The following is a 22,759-nucleotide window of genomic DNA, read 5'->3' as shown; positions in this document are numbered from 1 at the left end:
GTGCTTGTCATATATATAGCCGTAGTCAACAAGTGGTATAAGGAAGATACTACAACACAAGGTCACGCATAGGGCATGACACAAGGGGACAAAACCCCTCCGATTGCTTCAGGGGCTCGGGGGCTTTCGGGCCCACTCGTCAACCCCTCAAGCCAGATGCCTTCGCCACCAAGCAAGCCTCCATATAGTGCACCTGGTGGAGGCCGGTCCAAGCTGACAAGGCCTGATGGTCAGAGCGTCAGAGCAGAGCAGCCTGACAATGCTCAGGGCTTCTCTGGCTCCACAACAACGCCAATGTCCATCCACGCCGCAGCAGCGCCCTCATGAACTCCGGCGCATGTACACCATAGACTAATTCCCCCAAACCGCCACGTACCCGATCTACCTCGGTATAAGGGGAGGTCAAATCTTATAGAGGGGGAGGACGAAATAGAACAGAACAGATCGAATAGAGTCCTCACGACAACTCAGAGCTCTGTAACGAGAGCAGAGCTACACCGAGAGGAGTACCAAGAGCCCCTACCCCTCCATCGTCTTCTTCCTCTCCGACGAGGAAGAGACCTCACCGCCGATGAGCCAAGGATTAGTACCGAGGGATCCCCTGCCAAATCTCTCTTACACTATGTTGTAACCTCCTCCCCTCTAATTTAGGTCCTCTTGAATACAAGGATCATCAAATTGCTGGAGGTGGGGCCCCGACAGCCCGAACCAGGATAAACTGCCGCATCCTCTATGTGCTCTTTGTGTTCTTGAGTCCACCCGAGCCACCGGAGACCTACATTCAGTGACACCTGACGAGCAACAATGCTTGCCGCGATTACATCCCCGCGACACAAATGTTGTTAATATTTTCTACAAACTTAGTTAAACGTAACAAAGTTTGATCAACACAAACCCTACAGTGAGACTCTTTTTTGGGACCGAGAGAATATATACGTTGGTCTCAAGGCCATACCTTAGCACTTGTCATGTGAGGACAGAGAGTTAGCTAGCAGACACCGGCCGGGACCTCAATAGGGGGCATTTCCGGGTACCGGAAGTTTCCTGCGGGCTTCTAAGACGTGTTTTACCAGTCATCATCCTGCGAACGCGAGTCTCCAACAACCGCATAACACTTTCTGAGAGATGAAGGATCACCTGCTCTCAGTCTCTCACAGCGTTGGCCCGTTGCTGATCTACAAAACAAGCAGGCGGAAGACCTCCTACTGCTGCAAGCCTGCAAGTGCAAATCCAGTTGAGCTACTCGATGAAGGTTGAGCATTAATCTTTGCTCGACCTGGTGTCCTTTCCAAGGTGCCATAATTTTTGCCTGCTCCGTGATCGAAACTTACTCTTGTTGCTGAATCTAATCACTCGTATTCACTTGTAATCCCACATGCTCGCAGTTCATAAGTCATCCTCAAACAACAACTGCCTACATATATATGGCATCGTCCAACTGGGATAGGGTGGGGCAGGCGGCGAGCGTGATGCAGGTCACCGGCGTCGACGCGTTCGGCCTGGTGTCCATGATCGTGCAGGCGGCGCACACCGCACGCCGCAACAGGGATCTGTGCCAGCAGCTGGCCCAGCACGTTCTGATCATCGCCGATCTGCTCCGGAAGCTGGACATCCCGGCGCTCAGGCAGCACCTGGAGACGCGGAGGCCGCTGGAGCAGCTGGATGCCGCTCTTTTCCGTGCGTACAAGCTCGTCAGGTCCTGCGCCCAGCGACAAGAGAACACAAGCCAGATCTACCAGATGTTTACCGGCGCGGAGGTGGCCTCCAATCTTCGGCTGGCGCAGGAGGAGATCGACCGCTACATCAACCTAATCCCCATGATCACCCTTGTTGCCGCCGTCGGCGCCCGGCAGGTCTCTTCCCTCTTCAGTGCCTTCATACGGAGTATATGTCAAGAATGTCTTAAGAAATTTCCTCCACTAGCAGGCTACCAATGGGGTGCATGAGGATGGGAGCAATAATGATGCTGCCCCAACTCAAAGCAGGTTGCCTGAGTATGTAATTAAATTCTTTTCAGTTTATTATCAGATTCCATAGATTATCATTGGAGTGATGTAGTGCTTCACTATAAGAATTTGCAGGAATCGGTTATCTCTTCAACACGTTGCCCAATCACTCACACTCGAGGAACTGCAACCACAAGGTCCTTATCCGGTTGACTTTTTATATATGTGCATTTCTTATTTGCAAGCATGCTTAAGCAGGAATTGTGCTCCCAAATATTTTTTTCTACGGAGTGCATCACCTGCGCTCCTGCACGGCTATCTCAAAAGACAAGACCAACAGGTCATAAATAAATAGTTATCTTTGTGATCTTCCTATGTTTATTGTCGAATACACATTTACTCATTAATTTCTATTCGGTAATGGTAAACTTATCAATTACTATGTCTCTCTTTTCCGGTGCATTAGAAGCTCGTTTAAAACTTACAGCTTATAAAAGTTTGTTTTTCCATGAGCTTTGACTTTTATTTTTCTAACACAAAAGGCATATGCACACATTGTAATATATATCAATCCTGTTGTGACAAACTTATCAAAGATTATCCTGGTCAAAAATATTTATCACTCGACTATGCACGATTTTTTATGCACATATTTAACTATTATTATCTTCTAAAAATGTATTCTTAAAATCCTTCACAATAATGAGATTTTGCAAGTATTTTCCAATACAAACCTACACATATATCTTACATGTTTCTAAACCGAAAAATTTAGAAGCTATTGCTGTTTGTAAGCTTTAAGGTTTGACCAAATCTTTTCCTAAGCGACATGATTTTTTAGCAGACAGAGTACTTTGTATTTGCATCAATCAATATCCATAGTTTTTCTCCCTCTACATGGCTCCTCCACCTATCTTTAATATGTATTTAGTTGAAGACTTGGCTTATAGTGTTTCTTGTTGCATCACATGTCTTACCATATTATAAATCTGGGTTTTGAATTTCAATTTTTTTAATTTATTAGTTGCTACAGTTTTCTATTCTCAAGTTAAATGGAACTCTTGTTCTTATTTTTAGCTTTATTCAAAATTTTGTTTTATATTTTATTAAAAATAATGATTTTAGGTTGTAGACTATACTCTTAATTACTATTGTGGCATAAACATTAATTTTGGTACTAGGCCACAGTGCTCAAGGTAAGCAATAGAGCTTGAAATAAGATCTAAGAGGGACAAAAACAATATTGACCTCAAGAGAATAATTAAGACTAATAATCAGTGTTTACTCCCAGAAATATCAAAGATCATGGAGATCATAGATACCTTTTGTGTAAAGGAATCATTGTGTTGCTCCAAATGATATCTATTGTTTAAATGTACACATTATGGGATGTTTTAGTTTATCTTTAGTGGTAACAGATGTGATAATTTGGATGCAAATTTAAGGGGTTATAATTAGATCATCTATCATAATGGCGTGGTGCATCATTGATGCAAATTTAGGGTCACTTTAAATTATATTTCATAATGGCATAATAGAATATGTTGGTAACTTAAATGTGGATTTATTAGATGGTCACTTTATATTATTTTTGATAATTGCAAAGATAGGTATATTTTTGGAAAACATAATATATCTAATGGATTATCAAATGTGGTTATAGTCTACCTTGATGGCCTGATGTTTATGGTTTTTTGTGGAAATTTCTAGGTTCTATCATTTTTTTTTTGTAGCCCATCTCATGTAGATTAACATGGAGAGTTTGTTGGAGACATTTAATTAACAATATCAAGATAAGGTCACATAATTTCTGCTAATGTTTTTAAACATCGCCATAGTACATCGATATGGTTAACACACTTTTATTAGGAAAATAAAATACAAGTGGTACTCAAATCATGGGATTTCAATTATTCCTAGTTACCAACAACATTCCAACAAACTGAATAAACTTGCATATGAGTTTTTTTTATCCCAATAAGTGGACGTAAACAAAGACCTTTTGTCCAAGTGCCATTCTGTCAAGTTTAAGAAGTCGAAATGCACTAAAATGCCATTTTGTGGCCAAAACTTCGGTAGGTATATATAAATACATTATTATTGTATTCCTACCGCCTTTTCTTTGAAGAGACAACAAAAGGTGACATGGAACCTTCGGTGTGTAAAAAAAGAGTTGCCATATTTTAGGCAACCATCTTAGACAACCAACTGATAATATAATTAAAAGGATAATTTATATTTTTTTGTATAGTTAAATAATGACAAAATTATATGTTGTATGAATAATAATAAAAAATCAGGTACCTGAAATATATGAGAAGTGGATAAAAAATGCTTCTTTCTGTTACCTAAAATATTAGCCTTGTTCGTTGCAGCTAAAAAGCTCTGCTGCTGCCATAAGCCGCTGCTAGTACAGTGTTTCCGGGGAGAGCTGCAGCAGCTAACACAACTGTGCCAAACAAAAATAGTTAGATATAGTAGCATCAAACTCATGTTTTTATCAATAATATGAATATTTAGGTTCCTCAATCGACATGGAAGCCAGAAGAAATGGTAGGGAAGCCAGAAGAAACGCTTGGCAAGTGGTGACAGAGAATGTAAAAAACGGCATGTTTAATCACATGGGTAGGTATCTTACCTACGGAGGTACCCACAAAAGTACAGGTCAGCATCAGTTGCATGTTTCATTAGTACTATCCCCTTTCAGATTTGACCAATTCCTCGCTTTTTTTCTCTGCATGGATCGGTTTTGCTCTCCATTTTTCCTTACTCTTCTCACGTGAAAGAATGGAAGGAAAATTTTAAAAATATAGAAAGCTATATATATATTCTAGGTTTGTCCTAAGTCAAACCATTTCAAGTTTGACCAAATTTACAAGAAAAAACATCAATATTTATGACACCATATAGCCAGAATATGAAAATATATTTCATGATAACTAATGATACTTATTTGCTATCATAACACATCACCATTTAACTTCGTTTACTTAATGATAATACAATGCTCATTTCAGAGTTGGGATTATACGAAGTTGCTATGGCTAAGATGAGCTACAATTAAAAGCCAGATTGTAGGCTTTTCTGCCGCTTTTTCTTATCGTACCTTTTTCCATATACCCTATTAAAAGCCAGATTGCTATGACACGGGTATTATATATTATGCTACGAACCCATGCAAAGACTCTCGGAGCGCCTCCGATGTTCAGTTACAAGGAACTGTGTCAGGCGACACGTGGATTCTCTATAGTTAACAAGCTCGGTGGGTATTTCTACCATGGGTTCTTGCACCATCGGGGGCTCCAGGTGCCCAGTGGCGGAGCCAGGATTTCATTGCTCGGTTCGCTTAGCTGATAAGTCATGGCTGAAAGTATTGTTGGTTGATTTGTTACTATTCGTAAGCTGAAAAAATACGGCTTATAAGCCAAACGAACAAGGCGCATAGCAGGGTATTCCACGTATAATGCAAATATACAATAGTAATAAGCAAAGTACAAAATGCAAGCAAATATACAATAGTAATAAAAAGAAAATATGCAATAGTACTAAGCAAAGTGCAAATAGGCTAGCACCCTTCTTCAAGCCGGAGCTGGGAGGGGGGCTGAGGGGGAGGGCCAGTCGGCCTGAGCCGGAAAGGGTGCAGCTGGGTGCTGCTGCTCTGCTACATCCCGCCGTCGTCGACGGCTCTTTTGCAGGGCACTGGTTGTCAGCGCTAGGGTCTAATGGGGCGCAGTTGAGCGGAGCTAGGAGGGGCGAGGGGACCACGCAACATCCAATATATTGTAACACTCTAAAATTTGTCTTTTCTAAAATAAAGTTAAACTGATTTAAATACTTGTTTTTGTGCTCATGAGATATAGGAAAAATAATATTTTTATTATATTAGAATTTATCATAAGGAGTAGCAACATGGATGTGCATACATGTCGGTGCATTTGATTTATTGCAATGACTGGTTGAATCCAAAATTAAAAATGAATTCAAAATGCTTTTGAAAATGAAATTAAAAATAGCTTTGAAGTAGAAGAAAAGAAAGAAAAAGAGAATTGAAAAATAAAAGAGTTTAAAAGGGTTGTAAAAATTATTTTTGGAAGCCTACCAAAATTTTTCATTTTTATTTGAGTTGAAAAGTATATTTGAAACTCTATTTAAATTTGCATTTGGTTCATACTTGAATTTGGTTTTAAAAATAAAATAGAAAAGGATTTGGAAAATGGAAAATCCTCTCTCTTATTTCTGGCCCATAGGCCTATTCTTCTCTCTCCCGTGGCCCACTCTCTCCTCCTTCCCTTCCTCTCCCTGCAGCCCAACAGAGGCATGTTTCCTTTTTCCCCGCGCTCCCTTCTAGGTCCAACCCAGGCCAAAGCCCACGCTTGGATGCGCCCCGCCTCCTCTCCTTCGCTTGGCACGCTGAAAGCCCGGCCCTGCTTGTCAGTCGTCTCCCTCCTCCAGCTCGTGCCCGAGCCGGACACCGCCGTCAGGTCCGCCTCCGCTACGCCCACTGGCGTTCGCTCCATGCACGAACCTCTCATAAATAGCGCCCTATGGCCTCGCCGCTGCCCTATCCAACCCTAGCGCAAGCCACCACCCCAATCCGAGCTCGCAGCGCCGCAACCCTAAGCGTCGCCGCCGCTGTCGAGTTCGAGCTGCCGCCGCCGTCGGTTCGTCAGCTCCCCGTTGCTGAGATCTATCTCGGTGAGTTCGTCATGCCGCCCTCTTGCTTTTTATGATCTCGGTTCGCTCCGTCGTGACCTGTAGGGCTTTCTTCAAGATCATCAGCGAGCTTCCTCGCCGCCGTCCATGGCAGCCACTGTGTTGGCCCTTTCTCCGGCTGGCCGCGCTCTCTCTCTCTCTCCCACTTAATCGTAGTCGTCCATCACGTGATCAACGTCCCAGATTCAAAAATACCCCTTCGCTTGTCATTCTTGCTAAAGAGACATCCAACTTTTACAAAATAGTACCCGCAGTCCTCGCCTGGTTTAAAATCCGATTTTATTTATTTTTAAATTCAAATATCAAGTTCCATCTATTTACAAAATTGCCACTACCTTCGGTAGGCCATATCTTTTCCGTTTTAACTCCGATTTGACCCGTTCAAGTCACGTTAGAGTCGTAACAACATAATCTACTCATTAGTATCAATATTTTCCATGTCAAGAGCTTTGGAATTTTATGGTTTAATGCCTAACTTGAATAATGATTATGCAATTGAATTTTTCTAATTAAAAGTAGCTTAGGCTTTTCATCTTGGTCAATTATATGATTAGTTTTACCTTGTTTTTCCAAATCAGGTATAATATCAAAGATCATAGAGGTCATAGCCACCATTGGTGTAAAGGAATCACTGTTTACTCCAAACGATGTTCATTATTAATTGTAGATTTTAGGGGATATTTTAGTTTATCTTTAATGGTAAAATAAGAGACAATTTAGATGCAAAATTAAGGGGTTATACTTATATTATCTATTACAGTGGCATAGTGCATCATTGATGCAAATTCAGGGTTACTTTAAATTATATTTTATGATGGCATAATGGAATATGTTAGTAACTTAAATGCAGAATTAGATGGCTACTTTATGTTATTTTTCATAATGGTAGAGATGGGTTTATTTTTAGAAAACATAATACATCTAATGCCTTATCAAAGGTGATGGTAGTATATCAAATTGATTGCTCGATCTTTATCATTTTTGTCGGAGTATCTAGATTTTATCATTTTTTGTAGTGCATCTCATGTACATTAACATGAAGACTTATTTGAAGACATTCGATTGACAATATTAAAATAATAAGACCACATAATTTCTGTGAATATTTTTTAACATCGCCATACTGTCACGTCCAGTTTTCCAAACAAAACCAAGCTCGTCATATGTGTGCCCAGAAAATCCACACATACAACAACAGAATGAATAGTATTAGAAACAATGTTATTAAATAACGTATAGAGAGCTATATTAACACTTACATCAGAGTATCGCGGAATGGTAACTAATTTTCAAGCTCCATTCTTCATAGGGATGACTGACTGGGGGTAACGTACGCCTAGCACTTCCATCAGTCTTCTAGGAACTCCTCCATGTCTTCTTAAAACTTCTGAGCAACTTCTACTAGAGACTGAGGTGTGGGAAAATAGTAAGGGTGAGCACATGTCGTACTCAACAAATACAACATGGGCGAATGAAGACTCTAAAGGATGATACTGGTTTACTACTAGCATTTTAGTGAGTCACAATTTTAACATTAATGTAGCATAAAGTTGTGCTTAAGCTCCAAATCCCGTATGATCATAAGTAATGGCAATAAGACAATAATGATTAAACATGAGCATCAACATCATAGAATAACAATAAGAACCAATTATTCCGTCAGTTTTCCAAGCCGCTCGTGACCATGAGCACGGCTGTTATAATAGTTTTATACTCTGCAGAGATTGTACATTTTCACCATGAGATGTGATTTACCCTTTCGCCCGAGGTGATCAGCCTCTTGACCCACTACCAAGGAAGGCCGATAAGGTTCACTATGAAGTCTTTCAAAGGTTCGTCTAACAAGTTAGGGCCGCTACGTTTTCAATCGGCAAGTAGATATAGTGCCCCCTTTTGAAAAGGCACACTCACGCAGAAGTACTCTTAGGAACAGAGGCCACACTATATCCATCGTGGCAAGCCCCTTTTGCACCCTTTCGGGTAACCACTAACAAGCAAGAAAAGATCCTCATACTTGACTAAAGCGAGATCCATATAGCACTCATGGTTGTACTAGATTTTGCTCACAGATAAGTCCTTAGGGATTCCATGTTGCTAAAAAGCATATTTTAAACATCATTGCATATGCCATTAGTCAATATTAAGGAACTTTCATTATTAAGTAGAGCAACTAGCAAAACTACCCATATGCATAAACCATAGGTACCAAAGATCAGGATAACAACATCTAGGCAAGTCCTTAGTGGTAGATCAAATTGGACACATGCAAGTATGAATTTAGTGACATAAGGTTATTAGGTATCAAGGAAAGCCACATATTATACTTGCCTTTTACACTTGCTCAAACTAGCAAGCACCACACATAGGCAAACATACAAGCAACAAATAAAGCATTAGAGAACAGTACACCACACAAGAGAAAACAACGTACTAAAAGAAAGCTAGTTCTACGGTCACGAGATCACAAGAAATGCCGAGAGCAGAACAACTACCATTAAAAAAACGACTATCGGGAGTTTTATATTATAAAAGAAACAACTACAAACTTGATAAATTTGAATAATAAAAAATGACCCTGCGAACCCGGGTCGGGGTCTATGTTCCCGGGTCGAGGGTTGATGCCTTCACCCCATTTTATGTGACTATGGTAGGGCTTCTAAATGCGCTCTGGCTTCTCAAGAGCTGGAGCTTCTAAAACCTAATGGGGTGCCAAAAAAATGGCTTCGCCCCTGAAGCCACCAAGGAGCTGGAGCCTCCACTTTTTGAACTAGGAACTGGAACAAAAAATTTTAGCTTCTACCAGCTCCTCATATAAAAAAAATACTCTCCGAAGCCACTTTGTCAATATTTTTTTTACAAAATGCTTCAGTTCCACTAAAGAAGCTGCTCCATAGCTGAAGCTATTTTAGGAGAAGCCGGAACCCTGATAAACTGGCCCTTAGAGCTCTGTTATGTTTATCAGGATTTACTCCACGTGATAGTTTATGAAAGATCAGGGGTAGAATAACATCAACCACTACTAGGATAATTTATATTTACTATTGTTAGTTATTTGTGAAGCTTATCATGAATGGTTATTAAACTAAGTCATAATTGTCATATGACTTCATCATTTTTCTAAGATAAGTGATACTTACAATTTACCAACCAAAACTATTTTAACAGTTCAATAGGTCATTTTCATGGTAGTCCATCTGTATACTGTATTCCAACTCAGTAGTTACTTGGATGAGACTGACATGTGGTTAGGTTCTTCTTTACTCGAATGGCGCAGGAGAGCTGCGAGTCATTTTATTTAGAAGAGAATAAAAAACAACGGAGGAGAGGCAGAGCCTGCTCCCCCAAGAACCAATTACAGGACTCTTAGCGCCACACACTAAGAAAAACAGACGATCACTGCCCCAAAAACGCCTAAACAGCTGTGGTTAGGTTCTTGGAATCGGTATAGAATAATCCATAACAGATAAGACAAGCACTGTCCTGGTTTAGTGGTTTACTGTTGATTGCTAGTCTGGTACTGTTTTCACATTTCCATAATGTAAACCATGTATGCTTTGATGATATTGTCTCAGTTTTTTATTTATTTGTTGTAACAATGTTCCAACATTGTCCTTAACAAGTTGTATATTCTCAGTTGAATCAGTTTCATCCTATGAAGTAAGCATGTCATCTCAGAAAGTCCCACCAACTCCACATCGAATACCTCCAAGTCCACCTAGATTTGCGCCATCTCCACAGATAGCTAGAGTTGGATCTGTCGACTTAAGCATCCAGCAGATCCTCAGGGCGACTCAGAACTTCTCATCTTCATTTAAGTTAGGCGAAGGAGGATTTGGGATGGTCTACAGGGCTGTATTGCCAGATGGCATTGTTGTTGCAGTCAAGAGAGCTAAAAAGGTAGTCTGGTGCTACCTCATGTCTTATTACTTGTTACTTATTAAACTCCATTGATTATTCTCATTCATGGGCTTTTTCAGCATATTGAGTGAAATTGTATTCCCTGCCAAATTATGTTGTCTCTTCGTATTTATTTCACTATATTTTAATACATTTATAAAATATTTTACAACTTATATTTGTACCTCATCTCAATAGCTCATGTAGTTCTGCTAATTGGTCTGCCTCTGGCAACAATGAATAAAGTTTTGTTTTTTCGGGTGTTGTTTGAGGTGTGCTGCTGTTTTTCCCTCACTATGCTATGCATAACATATGCTCTGCTGTTCATTACAGGATCAGTTTGCAGGTCCTAGGGATGAGTTCAGCGATGAAGTAGACTTGCTTGCTAAGATAGACCACCGAAATTTGGTGAGGTTACTGGGTTTCACTGATAAAGGAAATGAGCGCATTATCATCACTGAGTATGTTCCAAATGGTACTCTTAGAGAACATCTAGATGGTAAATTGTGCTTCCCATATTGTTTTCTTCACTTTTCGGTCAATTTGAATACCTTCAAATATTACATGCCTTCTTCCATTCTGCAGGTCAATATGGCAGAGTCCTGGATTTTAATCAGCGCCTAGAAATTGCAATTGACGTGGCTCATGCACTTACTTATCTTCATCTGTATGCAGGTATACTTTCTACTACCTAGATGCTTATAATTGCTTATAAATATTGAAGTGATGTGGTCTATATTTCATCAGATTGTTTACCTCTGAAATGGGCTAGCAGGTGGATAGAGTAGTGTGTCTGTTACAAATGTCATTATAATTATCCAGTTATTTGATTTGGAGTAAAATGACCAGTTCTTTAGAGATGTAAAACATTTAATTTAGGAGAAATATTGATTCCATTGAGGCCCCCTTTAGAGCATAGGATTTGTGAAGGAATTTTTTAGGATAGGAGTCCTATAGGAGCTTTTCCTATGCAGCCCATTTGGAACAAAGGATTGGCCATCCTGAAATCCTACAAAATTCCTATTGTTTAGCTCAATCCAGATGAACGCTTTAGGAGATGTAACATGTGGTTAGTGTCTTAGAAACTTTCCTGTGTGCCTATCTCTCTCTTCTAGTTCCTGTGTTTTTCCTATGTTGCATTGAAATGAGATTAGAATTGCATGTGACATGCACTCCAATCTTGTGTTTTTTTCCTATTCCTATGTTTTGGGAGTTCTGTATTCAATCATTGGGTTGCATTATTCTAACTAAGGCTCCAATTTTCAAAACCAAAGTATTTCACAAAACCATGGTATTTTTTTTCTAAAACAACAAAAATACTTTGCTTCCAAACAGGGGCTAAAATATGCCATAGTTGGGTAATTTTTTTTGCATTGATGATACCCAGTGCCAACCATTTTTTTTCAAATATATTTCATTTGGTGACGTTCTGGAAAGGGGCTGAGAACTTCTGTACTGTTCACAGAGAAGACTATAATTCATCTTGATGTGAAGTCATCAAACATCCTGCTGACAGATAGCTATCGGGCCAAGGTGTCCGACTTTGGGTTTGCAAGAAGTGGCCCTAGTGACACGGAGAAGACACACATATCAACGAAAGTGAAAGGCACAGCAGGGTACCTGGATCCCGAATACTTAAGAACGTACCAGCTAACTCCAAAGAGTGATGTCTTCTCATTTGGCATATTGCTTGTAGAAATTCTTTCTGCTCGCAGACCCGTAGAACTGAAGCGAACCCCTGACGAGAGGATCACAATCAGATGGGTATGTCTGGGCAATTTCCCCTTTTTTATATTATTACCTTTTATAATGAGATCATTTGTCTGTTTTGATATTTTCTGAAATAGCTGAGTGAATGTGGCTTTGTGTTCATGCTTTTATGTAGACTTTCAAGAAATTCAATGAAGGCAACATGAGAGAGATATTGGACCCGTTGCTGGAAGATCATGTGGACGATGAGGTGCTTGAAAAGCTCCTTAGCCTGGCTTTCCAATGCGCTGCTCCAACACGGGACGACCGCCCGACCATGAAGGAAGTTGGGGAGCAGCTGTGGGAAATAAGGAAAGAGTACGGAAAGAGCATCAGGAAGGTGTGAAGATCATGGACAACATTACCTGTTTTTCAAGCCTTTCCCTCAACCAAGGACTAAGCATGCTAACTATTGGTGCCCATTGGATAAACATCTATGATATGCTTCTTACTTGGAAGATGTGGTCTGAGCAATGTACTGTGCGATAACACCGCCATCAGTTTGTACTTTCATGTCTATCAGTTTGCAGTGCCCTCCTCTACGGAGAATGTATATTTTGGAGTTCTCACATTTCTTGATTGTGTTGATATGGTATTCTGATGGATGCAACTGCACACGTTACTGCAAATGGTCTACGATTTAATTGAAGATAAATACATACGGATGATGTATTAGTTGAGTTCGTTTCGACCTGCTGGGGGCTGGGACCCGCCAAGGCTGCAGCTCCACAGCTGTTTGCTACTCTAGCAGCATATAGCTGGTGCAGCTGCGGTAAGCAGTTCGGAATTGCTGGGGGGCATCGCAACTCATTTTTCACCTTGCACGTGGAGGTGTCGTTCATCGTCATTTTGTTTTTAAAAAGAATATCCCAAATTTGAAATTATAGTGATCTTTATATTGGATTAAAGGGCCCCTGGCAGGAGAGTCGTGGAAGAGAAGGCTCGTGGTCTAACAGTTGCGATAGATAAAATCCTAATGCGACGCAAGCAACAAATTCATGCAACGAATCAAATGCATTGCAAAGTTGTCAATTATTCGCAAGCATTAGTAAAAGTGTGGCAATAACATCTGCATATTGTAACGCAAATCAAATTAATCACAACGCAAATCATACAGTGTTGCTCATGAGGAACTAAGTGTTGCTCATGACAACTTGTACAAGACGATGCTTTTCTCACTAAGGAGCTTTCCAATGAAAAAAATAAAACTAGTGAGAGCTCATCACATGTCGCACCTGGTTTTAAGAACAAAACCAGATACACACCATATATGAGCCCAAGAAGTCAAATCTCACATATAGCTACAAATAAGGGTAATATCAAAAGACAATGCTTAAATACATAGCGTATTAGTATAAAGATTATAACCTCAGAGTATATACAGCGGAAAGACAACTCCGATCTTTAGGTGAAGACTTTAAATCCACAGGGACAACTGACTGGTTGATCACAAGCCTAATTCCTCTAAACTTTAGCAATCTGGTACCCATCTGGGATTTTTCCAAAGATTTAAAAAGTAAAGCAAGCGTAAGTACATGTCGTACTCAACAAATATAATATGAGGTTCATGAGGCTCAAAAGGCTGACACTGGTTTAACTGCGATTAGCTTTTAATGAGTCATCTTTTAGCAATTGGGTGGCAACAAGTTTATCCACAAGCCCATATAAACATATGATCATGTAAGTATGAATAATGAATAGCATAAACAGTAATCATTAGTGAGCATCTTTATCATTAGTGTGCATCATCTATTTTGTAAATGTTTCAAGGCCGCTCGTGGCCGTGAGCACGGCTGATATACTAGTTTTACAATCTGCAGAGGTTGTACACTTTCACTTGGAGTCATGATTTACCCTTTCACCCGAGGTGATCAGCCTCTTAACCCACTACCAAGGAAGGTCGGCAGGGTTCACTATGAAGCCTTTCAAAGGTTCGTCTAACAAGTTAGGGCTGCTAGGTTTCTGTGGCCCGCAAATGTAGAGCTCCCCTTCCGACAGGCACAATAACGCGCAACCTATATACTGACGGACAGAGGCCACACTATATCCAACCCTGAACACACCCCTCTTGCGCCATAAAGGTAACCTGTAACAAGCTAAAAAAGGTCCTCATACTGAGCTAAAGCTAGAGCCATATAGCCCTCACAGCTGTACTGTAAGTCTCGGATGATCACTTACAGATAAGTCCTTATGGAGAGGAATTTAGAACACCATAAAAATAGCCCAATGCTCTAGCCCTCTTGTTTCATGTTGCTAAAAAGCATCTTTTAGTGTTTATTGCATATACCATTAGTCAAGTTATAAGATCATGATTTCAGTTGAGCACTAGCATCATACTAACCAATGTAATAACCCATAGGAATCAAGATATCCAGGATATCAAATAGCTAGAAAAAAGTACTACGGTTGCCAAGGTAGACACATGCATATGATTAAAATGATATTAAGGTGAATAGGACAACAAGGAAGATCCCACGCTATACTTGCCTTATAAGCTTGCTCAACTTCCTCATAATTTGCTTCTGGATATCACCTTCCGATCTTCATCGCTCACAAACGATTCTCGTTCTACTCATAACAAGCACCACGCATGGGCAACATACAAGCAACAAATAAAAGTACTAAGAACAATTCACCACACGAGAGAAAAATAACATACTAAAAGAGAGCTAGTTCTACGGTCATGAGATGACAAGAAACGTCGATAACAGAACTATCGTTAAAAAGTAACGACTATCGGGAGTTTTATATTATAAAAGAAACAACTACAAACTTGATTAGTTTTAATTAATCAAAACTATGAAAAAATTATTAATTCAGATTAATCATATCATAACATATTTAATTTCAAAAGTCGAGTTAAAGCGAATCATATTTTATTTATAAACATATCTCATATTATTGTTTAAGCCATTAAACGTTACTTTGCAAAAGAAATAAACATGTGAGACCATCTAATCGGATTATATGATGAGTGTTTAAACGAGGGAATTTGAAATTTAAAAACACATTTATATTATTAATTAATCATATTAATATTTATGTACAAACATCCATGTGTAACCCTATGTTGCTTTTAATTTGAACAGCATGCTGTATGCGTATTAATCAAATTAGTATTTTTAATGTAAAATTCAGAAATATGTGGCATGCTCAGCGTAGCTGCTAATATATATCTCACGTTAGCAAAAACACACAGCAGAAAGAACGGATCGATCGAGTCAGAGCTAGAACAGATAAACAACTTGGGATCAAAGATGCTAAGACTGGACTACAAGGATCTGGATTTGTGCGGAAAGACTTATTGAATGGATAGAAAGTTACGTAGGTTCTCCACATGATGTGTGCTCACGTACCTGACCAAAGATGAATTGGGCGCCCTGCCGCTCGTCCGGCTTGCTGCACCCACAAGGATGGTCGGCATTGAGCGCTAGCAATCGTTGTAATGAAGCTCCTGGCTGTGACGGGTAGGAAGGTTAGCTCGGCAAGATTTAGCGTGTCCATGGTAGCTTCCTTCAAGATGCATGAATGGACAAGCGGACAAGGTTGATCGGCTCAACATGCATAGGGTAGTCAGACGACGATCTCGTGCAACGATCACGGGAACACACGAACGTGAGCGGGAGTTGGCATATGAGAATTATTAGAGGAGACAGATCGATGGATATAGGCTCACTAGCGTCAGACGCGGAAGACGTTTGATGGAGAGCAGAGTCGGACATGTAGAAGATGACCACGACATGGCCTTCTCGTGATGTGGCGAGTTTCCGGCAAGGGTTAGACAATGGCCACCAGCAGCGTGCGAAGTCTTGAGACGGTGGTGTGGTTTTCTCCATCAGCCTCTCCTGACGGGCGGCGACGGCAATAGCAGTACCTGGCCCGAGCGAACTTGTGGCGTCGATCGTAACTTAGCTAGGGCATGGAAGATGAAGGCGGCGGCAGCAGCAGGGCTGCACAATAATCTTTGATGGATTGAATTCAGATTTTCAAGGGTTTCGAAAAGAAAGATACATGAAGCGGAGATGGCTATTTATGGACGGGCATGGCGTGATGGATATGGAGTCCTTGGCTTGCACGGCATATATCATATCGCAGATACTAGATTGGAAAGGAAACAGCTGGCCGACGCTGTCTATCATCATTAAAGTTAAAGCATATGAGCTCGTTGCTTGCTTCTTTGATCCATGTCCTCTCGTCAAAGAAAAATGGGCCAAGAAACAAAACAAAAGAACAGGTAGAACATGGATCAACGTGAGAGGGAATTGTACAGACCTTAATCCATTAGTCTAAGAACCAAAAGATTTGGTTTGAGACGTATTAGAGTTAGCATTAATTATTTTCGGAATGAATTAATTTTGTGAATAAAAATAATTCTAGAAAGTCTTGAATTACTATTTGAGCCATGAAAAATACTCTGAAAGGTCCAAAAATTTGGAGATAAATTTCAGAGATATTTTAGAACATGAGGACGCAAATAAAATATTTGGAGTGCAATGAAAAGATTTTGGAAAGCTCTAAACTAGAAGATTAAGCTGGGGAACAAGGTGGAGACAAGCTGGAAAAGATAAAAAACTTACTAAATGTGTTTCGACAACTTTACTCACTCACAACACAAATTCAAGCAGCAAGCAAACATCACATCGAGTCAAATTAATCCAGAAAAGTTTGAAGATTCACAATTTTCCCTGTAACTAAATTTACGCTAGCTCAAACTAAACTTTGTTAATTTTATCCAAATATTGAAACCATTCATTTTATTTTGTATTTTCTATTCACAAATTTTGGGGTGTGACACATACATCGATATGGTTAACACACTTTTATCAGGAAAATAAAATGCTTGTGGTGCTCTAATCATGGGATTTCAATTACTAGTTACATTGTGACATTGCTTTTATTTGTTTTCAGTGAACCCTTCTGAAATGAGGTCGATTTCTGATAGAATTCCTGGAAGCCCACTTCAAGTACCTGCAAGTCCATCTAGATTTTCATTGTCTTCTTTGCCACTAAAAGGATCAAGATGCCTAAGAGTGGGGTGAATTGAGCTAATTCTAAAATTCTTTGCAATAATTAAACCCTACGGTTAGCCCACTTCACCCCTTGTGCCTAGAAAGTGTTCCTATTGTTCTACCGCACAAAAGTTTAGCAACATATGTTCCAATCCTACTCTAGCATGGTAATTCTAGTAATGTAAAGACAAGAATTGAATTGCTCAAATATAAATGCTTAAGGTAAAGAGAGGAGAAGGAACGCGGCGATGTTTTGCCGAGTGAAAGGTCCTTGTTTGGTTTTGGTAATTGAGTGACAACCTAGGTGGACTAATTGTGTTTATGTGAGATACACAGGTGATTAGTCCACAGGTACATGTGTGTGAGCAACATATGCCATGAAGGTGAAAATGGCTTAGAGATGTTGCAAAGCTCACACATGTGATGATGAAGGAGCTTAAATGCACATGAGACATGACATTGAGTCATGTGATCAAGGTGGAGAAGATCAAGACAAGACTTGGCTTGATGGACCGGTTGCAAGCGTGAATGGCAAGTCGAAGGCTTTAGAGTGATGGACCGCGTGGCGGTGAAACTTGAGCAAGACTTGGCGCCGATGGACGATAGCAACGGTGAAGAGCAAGTAAAGTCAAGATCGATGAACCAATATGATCATGTGATGATATGAAGTGGATCATATCATTGTTGATCGTGTTGGTGCATGTGTTGCATCGACATTAGAGGAGATGGAATGAAATGCGCAAGGCAAAGGTATAACCTAGGGCATTTCATTTCACCGGTCATAGGTGTGTAGAGAAGTTTATGACCGAGTTTAGGATAGATGGCCGTAATATCAAGAGGGGCAAACTTGTTTGCATATCGGTCATCTAGTGCCACTCGAGTGATCTAATTTTGCATCGTCGCTAGGATCGAGTGGCGTGGCAAGTTGAGTGGCTAACATCCCTTGGGAAATGATTGTGAAAAGCTAACACACATACACATGGTGGTGTACACTTGGTGGTGTTGGCACATCTACATAGGAGGTGGTGTTTGCAGGGTTGAGATGGGTTTGGGTCCCTCTCTCCCTCCCGCCGAGCTTGCTCGGCAGGATTCGGTGCTTTCAGGAAAATAAAATGCCTATTTTCTATTGCGCCGGATGCAAATTCTTGTGGTTGACTCATTGGAGTAAGGGTGAAGAAGTTAGAAGTGAAAATGAGTTGACCGCGAAGACGTTGGCGTCGGTCAACTGACCAGACGCTGGGTCTGAAAGCATCGGACGCTCGCAGGGTGCGTCCGGTCAGGCTGATGTATGATGACGCAGAAGCTAGAGTGTGACCGGACGCTGGGCTGCGTCCGATCACGTGCGACCGGACGCGTCTGGCCGAAGAAATACGCCTCAGGGAGCTTACTGGAAATGACCGGACGTTGAGGATTCTGCGTCCGGTCAGTTGAAGCTGCTACGTCCGGTCAGGTCAAGTGACCGTTGGAATTGGGACACGTGGTCGTCTGCGAGCGACCGGACGCTGGGGTCCAGCGTCCGGTCGGCCCGATTTTTGCCCAATGAAGGGGTAACGGCTAGTTTAGCCCTTGGGGCTATAAATAGAAGTGGCCTTCGGCCATGGCTAGAACCTAAGGGGACTTAGTGTCCATGCTTGTGAGTGCTTGGGAGCCCTCCATCACACATATACATGATAGTGATCATTCGATTGTGTGAGTGAGCGATTCTAGTGCGATTGCATCGTGAGGTTGCATCGAGTGGCACTAGGTGATCGAGTTGCAAGCCGGTGGTGCTTGTTACTCTTGGAGGTTGCCACCTCCTAGATGGCTTGGTGGTGGTCTCCGTTGAAGCCCGCAAGAAGCTTGTGCGACGCTCCGGAGAAGTGCTTATGAGGGGCACTTGTGCTCGCCCCGCGGGAGTCACGAAGAGCAACTTTAGTAAAGCGTGTCATTGAGCTACCCTCACTCAAGGGGTAGGTTCTTGCGGCGCCCGACGTGCGGGCTTGGCGGGTGATGCCAATTAGCCACCGAACCACCAAGTGAGCGGTCGACACAACGGGGACTAGCGTGTTGGCAAACACGTGAACCTCGGGAGAAAAATCATCGTGTCAACCTTGTTCTTCCCGTTGGTTTGCATTCCCGTTACACAAGCTTGCAATTACTTTTATATACATTGAGCTTGTGTTGTTGCTTTAATAATTAGTTAGCTTACGTAGCTTGCTAATTACCTTCTTGCTTGTGTAGCAAAGAAGTAGCTCCCTTGCGTGGCTAATTTGGTTTGTGTAACCTTGTTAGTCACATTGCTTAGTTTGTGTAGCTAAGTATTTACGCTCTCTAATTTGGCATTGGTTGCCTTGTTATTGAGTATTGCTAGTGAGCTTAGTTGGCTTTGTGCTTTTGCTTACTAGCATGTGTAGGAGCTCCCTTGTTGCTTAAAGTACTAGTGGCATAGGTTTGTGTGACCTTGCTTCTAGAATTGGTTAGGAGAGCTCTAGCTAGCCTGGCACCTTTGTTGCTTGATTAGTATCATTGCAAGGTGCTAGTGAACATAGATAGAGGGGTGTAGTCTTGGCTAGACCGATAGTTTTAATTCTACATTTGTTTCGGTTAGCCAACGTGATTAAGTTTTAAAAAGGACTATTCACCCCCCCCCCCTCTAGTTGCCATCTCGACCCTTCACCGAGGTATCAGAGAGTCACCACTCCCCACTAGTCCTCGTTGGAGCACCCACGCAAGGGTGTAGCTTCCCCTTGATCCACGCAAGGATCAAGTGCTCTCTAAGGGTTGATTCTTCGACACTCCATCGCGGTGAATCACCCACAATCGCTCACAACTTGAGTTGGGTCATCCACAAGCTCCACCGGATGATCACCAAACTCCCAATCACCACCAAGACGTCTAGGTGATGGCGATCACCAAGAGTAACAAGTAAGAACTCCCACTTGACCACAACAAGCCTAATGAGAAGGGTGGATGCACACTTGCTACTCTTTTTTCACTAATGAGACCTTAATCTTGGATTCTCAAATCTCAATCACCTCACTAGGCTCTTGCTCTCCTTGGCACTCTCAAGGGTGTTTCTTAGCTGTTGAAATGGGCAAGAGTACTCCCTTGAATGAATAGAGGAAGTATTTATACACCCTCATTCAAAATGAACCGTTATGTGTCACTATGGGGTGACCGGATGCTCTGGTTAGTTCTTCCCGCCACCGCACAGTTAAGTTGTGACCGGACTCTGACCAGCGTCCGGTTAGCACTGACCGAGCGCGTTCGGTCACGAAAACTGCTCTCTGAAACCTTACTGATGTTGACCGGACTTTGGCACCCAGCATTCGGTCACATGTCTCTCAGCATCCGGTCACAACCAGATGACTTCACCTTGATCAAATAAACTGACTGGACTCTGCGCTAGCGTTCGGTCACACTGGAACCAGCATCCGGTCAATATTTGACCCTCCATTCACTTCCAACTCGTAATCATATGTGAATGAAGTTTGCTCCAATTGATCTTAGGGCTACTTAGGAGCTACCTAGTGCTAGATTTGACAAGTGTGCACCACACCTAACCCACTAGACTCACCTAGGTCAAGCTACTAGTTCATACCCCCCTTAATAGTACGGCCAAAGGAAAAACAAAGTCCTAAACTACTCTAAGTGTCTCTTCAACACCAAACGACACTTAGAACTAGTACATCTTTAGCCTTGTCATCCATCCTTTGAAAACCGAATTGATTTCCATCGTAGGGGCTTGACAACCATGATTGCCCAATCAATTGCCATTACCATGACCTAACTTAATTGCCTCTGCAAAACACACATTAGTCATAGTAATTCTGTATTGTCATTAATCACCGAAACCCAACTAGGGGCCTAGATGCTTTCAATCTCCCCCTTTTTGGTGATTGATGACGATACAACCTCGAGTATGTGAAAGAGAAGAGGTTTTCAACATGCTTGGTTCATATAAGCTTTTGACAATAAGAACAAAAAGGTTAGGCAAGCTTATATGACCCAAGCCAACATGGTGTACTCAATAGATATGAAATAAGCATGAGTACAAGAAATAAAGCCCATTTGCATCGGAGTTAAAACGCGAAAGCAAAGCAAATGAGCATAACCAAGTGACATGATATAAATAAATCAAAAATAGAGAGCACACATGTCACATATCACATAAATATCTCACTCATACGTAAATAGTTCAATGCATGAAAGTAAACATGAATGCATAATAGTGTATCACACATAAAAAGCCAAATGTAATAAATACACTCCCCCTAGATATATCACTTCCCCTAAATCTAACATACTCAATCCCTCTCTCCCTTTGTCATCAAACACCAAAACCTAAAGGTCTATCGGTGGGGCTAGAGCAGACGAGTTGGGCGCTGAGGTGCGATGAGTGATCTAGAACTGTGCAGCATCATCCTCTGATCCAGAGCTCTAAGCTGTCTAACCCTCTGTCGCTAGAAGTGAAGCTAAAGCGGTCTGGGTCTGCTCTGGGACTGCCTATGGCGCTGGAGGTATCACTATTGGTGCTGGCTCTTATGATGCAACTGAAGAAGGGAGCATCTCTGTAGTCCTAGTAATAGGAGCAACTGTGGAAGGACCAGGGACATAAAGATCTAGCGGTGTGGGCTGTCCTGGCGGTGTGGGCTGTCCTGTCTACTCGCTGAAGGTAGCACCAAGGCTCCTGGAGACTAGGGTGAGCACTGAGGAGCTCTGAGGCGGAGTGAAGCCCGTATTAAGAGGTGTGAACTGAGGACCCTGGGCTATCACTGGTGAAGCAAACCACTGGGACACTTGCTCTATAGGTGAAGCAAACTATGAAGCTGGTGATCCCTGACTCTAAAGCCCACTGGGCTATACACATGGTGTCACTAAAGTGGTAATAGGCTGGCCGATCTGGGGTGTAAGCTATGGCGGTGGAGCCCCAATAGCAGTAACAACATGCTGCATGAACCCAAGTAACTGCTGCTGAATCAGGAGCTACTGCTGCTGGATGGCCTACTGCTATCGCTGGAACTCATCCTATCTAGCCTGAACCTATGCTAGAGCAGCTGTCGTCTCCTAGGCCTGGCGAGCCTAATCCTGCCTCATGCGCTTAAGAATAGCAAGTAGAGCAGGGTCTATCTATGGTGGCTGTGGTGGAGCTGAGCTAGAGCCACTGGACTCACTGTCATGTGCTCGAGGAGGCATCCGTGGAATAGCCTGATAGTCATCATCTAAACTATCACTGGGGTCGCTCTCGACCATACCCTCCTACTGAGCATCTACCTGCTCCTTCTCTATCGCTGCAACGCCCCTGATAATCTCATCCTACTGGGCTACGGTCTCTGGCACCTCTAGACAATGACGCGGCTAACTAGGTGTCCTCACTGCACTATGGCAAAGCATCTATGTCATGTTATATGCTAGGAACTCTGTAGTAGCACCAGAATACTCTGCCAACATCTCAGGAGGCCTCAC

At 41.8% G+C, this 22,759-nt stretch overlaps 2 protein-coding genes across 2 annotated transcripts; both read left to right on the top strand.

Annotated features, from left to right (window-relative positions):
• The first annotated feature begins 1,102 nt into the window (after positions 1-1,102).
• Positions 1,103-17,344, top strand: LOC136461679 (uncharacterized). The gene is made up of 6 exons (XM_066460974.1): positions 1,103-1,252; positions 1,386-1,853; positions 1,927-1,994; positions 2,082-2,143; positions 4,467-4,610; positions 17,214-17,344. The coding sequence occupies exons 1-6, from the start codon at positions 1,247-1,249 to the stop codon at positions 17,342-17,344; spliced, it is 879 nt and encodes a 292-aa protein (XP_066317071.1). The 5' UTR covers positions 1,103-1,246.
• On the top strand, positions 9,255-12,980 carry LOC136539045 (calmodulin-binding receptor-like cytoplasmic kinase 3). The gene is made up of 5 exons (XM_066530975.1): positions 9,255-10,556; positions 10,890-11,055; positions 11,142-11,231; positions 12,022-12,320; positions 12,442-12,980. The coding sequence occupies exons 1-5, from the start codon at positions 10,323-10,325 to the stop codon at positions 12,649-12,651; spliced, it is 999 nt and encodes a 332-aa protein (XP_066387072.1). The 5' UTR covers positions 9,255-10,322; the 3' UTR covers positions 12,652-12,980.
• Positions 17,345-22,759: the final 5,415 nt, after the last annotated feature.

This window comes from Miscanthus floridulus, chromosome 1, assembly GCF_019320115.1.
Source record: "Miscanthus floridulus cultivar M001 chromosome 1, ASM1932011v1, whole genome shotgun sequence".
NCBI classification, from domain to species: Eukaryota; Viridiplantae; Streptophyta; class Magnoliopsida; order Poales; family Poaceae; genus Miscanthus; species Miscanthus floridulus.
The sequence above is the reverse complement of the archived record's forward strand: the minus strand, read 5'-3'. Positions and strand labels throughout refer to the sequence as shown.